This window comes from Teleopsis dalmanni, chromosome 1 (genome assembly GCF_002237135.1).
Source record: "Teleopsis dalmanni isolate 2A chromosome 1, ASM223713v2, whole genome shotgun sequence".
Lineage (NCBI taxonomy): Eukaryota > Metazoa > Arthropoda > Insecta > Diptera > Diopsidae > Teleopsis > Teleopsis dalmanni.
The window spans coordinates 233008320-233015724 of record NC_051846.1 but is presented as its reverse complement, the minus strand read 5'-3'; the positions used below and the strand labels follow the sequence as shown (position 1 = coordinate 233015724).

Below are 7405 nucleotides of genomic sequence, written 5' to 3'. Positions count from 1 at the left end.
AACATTTTTTGTTTCATCTAAATTCTGGTAGCCATAATTTTTTTTTTTATCAGCATGTTTATATTCATTAATCCTGCGATATGTTCTTTTAAAGTTGCAAAAATTTTTCTCTTCTAAGTTTAGTTTATTGAATTCCTTAATAACCTTATACCAGTGTTGGAAATTATCCTCGGAGGGCCTGAAATTAATTTGATATTTATAATTAAAGTTATAAAACAAAATATATTGAGTTTATATATTTACGATTTGCTACCCTATCTAAGTTTCTTGTGGGAGTTATAATATAAATGATAGAGTTGGCCGAAAAATATTCGTCATTGTTGGTGCGCTTGGTTTTGAACGAAAGTATTTTTGAAATTGTTAGATGTATGTGCAGAGCAATTTCTTTTTTTGTTTTTGTTTTGATGTAATAAATAGTAGCTAAAATGGAACAGAATAGAAACTTACTGGGTTTTCGGCTTCCAGCACTGTGGAGTACTGCGACCGTAGTGGATCTTTTGCTCTAATAACTAATACAAAGCGAACAGAAAAAATTAAGCCATTTGATGAAAATTCAGAATAATTTCCTATTATCAGATGAAGGTAGATAAAGATCAAAAATTCACGATTCCAAAAAATGAGACATTCTGTTACAAGAAATTAAAATATTTTTTTTAGATAATCTCTTTCAGAAAATGAGGAAATGAGGAAATGTCATTATAGATAATATCTTAAATACCTCTGCTCTGTTCTACTAAGAAGCGTCGTTTTTTCACATTAGAAGATATTCTAAAGCAGAGTTAAGTGACATTTTGTAACAACAAAGAGATATTTTAAAATTCTAGTGTTATAAAAGGAAGAGGAAGGCAGGAAGGAATAGGAAGACCCTTCTGGCGTAGATACTTTTTAACAACCAACAGCCAGGAAACTATTTTCGATGGTTCTTTTGTGCGATACACTGTTCGGTTTATCTGCAAAAAGCTTGATGAAATTATGCGACGAATTTGAATATTTGCCACTTTATAAATTCAATTTATTTACAAAAGCTGATTAGAAATAGAAACTCATTGAAATCGCTCAATGAGTCATAACTGGAAAATTAAGTCTTCAGCTTTATGTATTGTTATCTTTACTGTACAGATCTACGATTGTTCGATCTTAAACAGCTTTCTGTTACTCTCATGCTGTAAAATTTAAGTTAAATTTATATCAAAAGAGAACTATGAAAAGATAACTATGAGAAGATATAAAAATCTATAGTAAAACGAATAATTAAACAAAAATTGACAATAAATATTAAAATATATTTTCTATGTTGATTAGAAAACGTCTCAAACTTAATGCTTACATCCGTTTAATTCAATAAAAGCTAGATAATTAAATTTTGCTAATTAAGAATACTCACTCCTTTACGTTATTTTTTAGTTCCATTGAATTTTTAACTTTGTTTAAATTCCAGGCAGAAAATCTGTTATTTAAATTTATTTTAATCTGATTAAAAGAATTTTCAGTATTAGTTGTTTTATTGTGTCGTGTAAAGAAACGGTTTTCAACGTATGTGGTATCAAAATTTAAAATTCTGTTGCAATTTATAGGTTCAATTACGCTAAATTCTTTCCGTTGAATTGTTGTATTAAAATCCCAGTTCCTTTCAAAATTTAGCAGAGTGATTTCTGGATTGTTAATTAAGTTCTTCGTATTATTTTTCATTTTTTTAATTGAAATATCTACTTTGGATAAATCCAGAGGTTGTATATCGCAACTCTTAGACACTTGCTTTGTTTTCTTGTTGATTTCTTTGTTATAAGAAGAATGGACTTTATTTATAGATGAGTTCTTTTCATCATTGCTGCAAATATCTAATTCTGATATATTTAGTTCATTAATACTCTTCTTTAAATTATTTGGAGTTTGTTTCTTTAATTGAAATTGAAAATAATCGGTAACTGTTTTTTGACGCAAAGTTGAAGGATTTTTCAATTTCTTTAAATTGAATTGAAGATCTTTCGTTGACTTGGTTGTATTGAGAGAGATAAGACTTTCACTTCGATTATAAAATTTTCGTGGCACTGGTAATAATTTGGTAACTTTTTCAATACAGTTAACATTCCTTTCCTTTTCAGACGAAGGAAGTTTCTTTTTCGAATAATAAAATTTTTGAAACCTTAATGACGTATTGCATTTGTTAATAACACCAGAATTAATATTTGATAAATTGGATACTCCAGAAATACTAGTTCGTATGTCAGAAAATTCATAAATGTTTGTAATTTTTTTATTTTGTTTGGTAATTTTGATAGTTGAATTACTTAAAGTTGATTGTCTCTCTCTTTTCGTACATTTGCTAGTACAATCATTTTTTGAGTAATGTTTCTCATTCACTACGATTTCTTTATACTTATCTATTCCAACTGTAAAATTTTTTAAGGAAATTAATAAATTTTATTAATATATACTTAAGTACTCACCTAGAATTCTATTTATTGTATGAACAAAGATCTTTTCAACTTTAACATTAGGTATTGTAATATATTTTGCATAGAAACCAAATTTTTGAAGAATGCTGTCACTAAAAGCATATTTAAAAATCAAAGAGAAATACATAATTTGTGTTTTTATTAATTAGTAATACTTAAAATCCAATTTTAATTATATAATAATTAAAATAATTAAATATTGCATTAGCAATAACTAATTAATTTAAAAAACAGGTCTTTTTACTTTAAAGCAGTAAAATCTCATCTTAAAATATATGTTATATATGATTTATATGCTTCCAGTTATGTGAGAATCATAATTAATTTTACTTTAAAATTACCCAAAAATCCACATGGCACTTTGTACTATATATTCTCATATATCCCTATATATATGAATGTATGGAAAGTTTTCTCGGGCCTCTATATCTAATTAGGTATTGAAAATGGACTTTTACCCTTACATACTATATTTTCATTTCTCGAGCCAAGGAAACACCTCCTGCATCTTTACTAATTTGTCAGGAAATATCCTGTAAGTTAAATTTGTAATTTAATGAATTTGTTATTACTATTAAAGGAGTCGACAAGAAACCGCCACCTTTGAGATCTATTGTGTTATTCCTAAAAAAAGGTTCCTAAGTCAACTTGAATTTGAAATTTAGATTATTAATAAATCTAACAATGTTAGGTTAAATTAGGCAATGCTAAGGGATCCACTTAGGCCTATTAGCCCATTTTGCTACCGTATAATTAAAAACCACTTAGAATCTAAGTATTGTCTAACAATGTTGCTCCTAATCTCTGGTCCTCGTTTTAATTAAACTCAGATGAAATGAAAATATTACGCGACGATCAGTTAACGTAACCGAATATCGCTCTCTCTTTTTCATATAATTTTAAAAAAGTAGTTGTTAGAAGTAATGTATCCAGTTAGGAAATCACTGACTCATCGGAGTGTAGATCTCTTGAGACTGCAACAGCGTTTTAATTATTGACCTGAGTAAGCTGATTAGATTGCCTTAGGACGTTGGCATTACTTCGCAGATACTTTATATTCAATATCCAATATTAATGCAGTTTGACAAGTATATACTTCTTTTGTAAACTAAATTATGTGTGGAAGTTTATCTATATTAAATCTGCGTTCTTTGAGTTCTTTCAGCACAAACGATTAAAAATGTGGTATTTTTGCAATTTTTATGTCAAGTATTTTCACTCAAAATAATAAATAGTGAAAAATTTTTTCGTCAGACCATAGTATTATCAAAAATATATATTTTTAAACAGTTATAAATACACATAAAACATAACATTTAAGTGACTTACACATTTTCCTCATATAATAATAAATTATTCAATGAATCACCGACTATCAGTACAGTGTGAGAACCAATATAGATGTATTCTTCATTAAGTTGCTTTAAATGAACTTGTATCACATTTTCTGATTTCAATGATATATCAAGCAAATATGTTGGATATGTGATCATAATGTTAAGCAATAACTCATTACCGAATGGAGCAGATAAGTTTAATATCTGTAATAAATGAATATCCGATAATATAGAACAAAAGGAAAACTATAAGATATTAAATATCACAACAAAGTAAAATTATTACTCAAATTTTTATTATATATACTAGTAAGTAGGTATTTAGCTCACCGACTCAATTGTACGTGCATCTGTCTCAGATATTGATTTTATAGTGGTTTTTCCCGCATTCACCAACAAACTTGAGTGCACAGCACCAATTTTTCTTATCTGTTTCGAAGCGAACTCTGAATTTTCCCACAATTTGGCATGAAAGCATTTAACAATCGTCAGGGCATTTAGCAATGCCTTGTAGCAACGAAATTTTGAATCATTCGATTGTCTAAGTCGCAAATACTCCAGTAAACCTAATTTAGTTAAAAAAAATTGTTTTTAACATTATGAAAAATTTATTTATTATAGAGTTTCAAATGAAGTTGTTTACATTTTGATAGCCGATCACCGATGCGTATTATTTTTATGGATTCCTGAATCAGTGCAGGAGTTGGCAATGTAAGATTACCAAAAACAGCTTGAATCAAACTAAAAAAATTAAATCTTTCAATAGGTAAATAGATATAAATTGAAATTTCCTTACCAAGATATTTTATCTTCGTTAGATCTAATGCGACCGCGAATAGGAAATCTAATAGGACTTCCATTTAGTTGGTTCAAGATTCCCTTTTCATTAGCTCTAATAACAAAATCAGAAAATTCTTTGCATTTTACAATTGTGTTTATGGTCTCTAAATATGTTTCGGAACCCTTAATCTGTAATTATGCGATATTTAAACAGTAAGTATTGACGTTAACTATGGCTTTGTTGACGATTAGGTGTTCGTAATATTGAGTTATTAAAAATTATTTATCCAGGATTTTTCAAAAGGAATTTCTGAGTTAAGTTGTGAGTTATGTGTGCTATGATTGGTTTAATTTTCGTTGATCAACCAAAACTTTTTTGTTTGAGTTCTAATACATTACAATTGGTCTAATTTAATTCACTTATTAATTTTTACTTATAACCATTTTGAATGGACTGACAAATACTACGTCTACTAATATATCCATATATATTTACGTATAATGGTGTAAATTATGCATTTATTTCAAGGTGTTTTAAAAATTTAAGTTCCTTTATTACCTGTCGAAATAGCTTCATTGTCTCAAAAGACAAGTAATATTTAGACATTAATTTTCCATAAACTGTAGTCTGAAGATTCATTCCATTCAGTATTACTAAACCGTTTTTTTGAAGTTCCTTGATCTGTCGTAAGCACATTTCTGTTAGAAAAATAAAAGTATTAAATTAAAAGTTTAATTTGTTATGTGGTGGATGGAATTTTACATAAAATACCTTCAATCTTCCTATCAATAAGATCTTTGTCCATTCGTGGTTGTAGTTCGTATTTAGACGAAGGATTTCGCACTGCTCTCACGTAAAAGAACGTCGAACGTATCCAATTCATTGCAATGTCGAAGTTTTGTATTGTGTTCAATGCAATTTCTGCATTCAAGTGTTCTGTCAGATATTTATGAAAATGTGATTCCACAAACTTTTTACCATTCATAAGATTTTCATATTTATGCTGAAATAAATAACAATAAATTTTAAGCGCTAAAGAGATAAAAATGTTTTATGATTCACACAAAACGAATTTCATTTCTCAATGTTTATGGAAATCAAATGCGAAAGGCAGATGATAGACATGTTTTGTTGGATTAGGTTTGGGATAATAATCGTGCTGTTGCATATCGGCAGAAGCATCATTGGAGTTGCTGCAACAACTCTTGTGCAATGAAGAGTCTACTTAATTGCACTCTGGAATAAGTTACTAGAGTTTAAACCTTTGAAATTATCTTCCTTACTTTGAATGAGGTTACTTATCTGTGTGATTATGAGGTTTTAAAAAATCTTTGTTGGCATTTGTTGGAACAATACCAATATCAGCTGGTAGGGATTAACATTTTACTTAAAATACTGCTGAACCTCAATGCCTGATGAATTGATTTCAGTTGTTTAACAGATAAACTGCAAATCATTACGTTAAGTTAATATTTTACTACGTTACTGAAGAGACGTAGTCTTTTTCATTTTTGAGCGCTTACTTTCTTTTCTTTAAAATTATTTCAATTTATTTCAGTTTTTATTTGTAAAATTTACACTTTGAAAGCAACGGAGTTGTATGTCTATAAGGATTCAATCGGAGATACACGTTTATAACCTACTGAAGTATTCTAAAACCCTTAACATATAGTCATAGACATTTCTGGGGCGTATAATTTCACATTTCGGTAATATGAATTAGCTATGCGATTTATCACCACCTATTTTTTTGTAGGGTTAAGCAGGATGATTATGCGGATAATGCTCAAACTATCAAATTTTTGAAAATGAACATCTGTCAAGTTATTGTCGAGCTATTGCTTACTAAGTAACAACAAGATATCGAAAATTATCTTAAAAATATTAAGTGTTATGAGATAATCTGAGAAAAACATTTGATAGATTGATTTTATATCTATTTCATCAAAATCTCAATCATGTCTATTTACGTTTACTTTCGGAACTACGTAATGGTTAACGGATAAACGCTGTGTTACTCTTTTTCAATCCCCAGAATGCATAATTTTGATTATTCTATTACTAGACCAGATCCGTTTAATGTATAGTAAATATATGCACCTTTTATACGAAAATTGCAAAACTTTCAAAATTAATGTCTTTCGATCTCCCACTTTTTCTAATAAATTTAAACAAAATTCATTAAATTGAACAGTCAAATTAGTTATTAAGTGCAATTATAATACAACTATTACTCACTTTTTAAAAGACGCATTAATAAGTGATAAAAAATTGTTGAAGTTTTAAAGAAATAACCGAAGTTAATTTAATTAAGTCAGCGGTAAATAAAACCACTTAGCAGGTTTTGTACTTCTTATTGATTGCTTTAGCGGTAGCGGATCTTGCTTAGCATTTTGGCACTCAATAATATTGACGGCATTTGTATCTATGGCAATCGTGAGCCAACAAAATGTCAAGATGATCGTAATGAAGTAATGCAATATTTGCAATAATTATTGAATATACTTCGGCAGAAATTTGCAACCGACAAATGCATCTATCACATGAGCACATGGACTGCACACACTTCTAAGCGCTCCATACCTGTGATTACCTTCATTGTTAAATAAGCCATTTATATGTTAATATTACTTACAATATAATAAGAGGAAGAATCGAGCACGGAATATGTAGTTTGTTTTTATTTTTTTAATAACGATGAAACTAATTACCTTTCTAAATTAATTAATATATTTTTTTTAATTTCATGCTCTCTATTTATATTCAGGTTTATCCAGCGATTTCTTAAGAAACATATCTATTTGATATTATTTATGATACTCGTACATTAA

General features: G+C 28.5%; 1 protein-coding gene across 1 annotated transcript; it reads right to left on the bottom strand.

The window, feature by feature from the left end:
* Positions 1 to 3781: 3781 nt before the first annotated feature.
* On the bottom strand, positions 3782 to 5559 carry LOC119667682 (probable ATP-dependent DNA helicase HFM1). Its single transcript, XM_038076990.1, has 6 exons — positions 5346 to 5559; positions 5133 to 5272; positions 4590 to 4762; positions 4437 to 4534; positions 4124 to 4359; positions 3782 to 3997 (listed from the first exon to the last, which is right to left on the bottom strand). The coding sequence occupies exons 1-6, from the start codon at positions 5557 to 5559 to the stop codon at positions 3782 to 3784; spliced, it is 1077 nt and encodes a 358-aa protein (XP_037932918.1).
* Positions 5560 to 7405: the final 1846 nt, after the last annotated feature.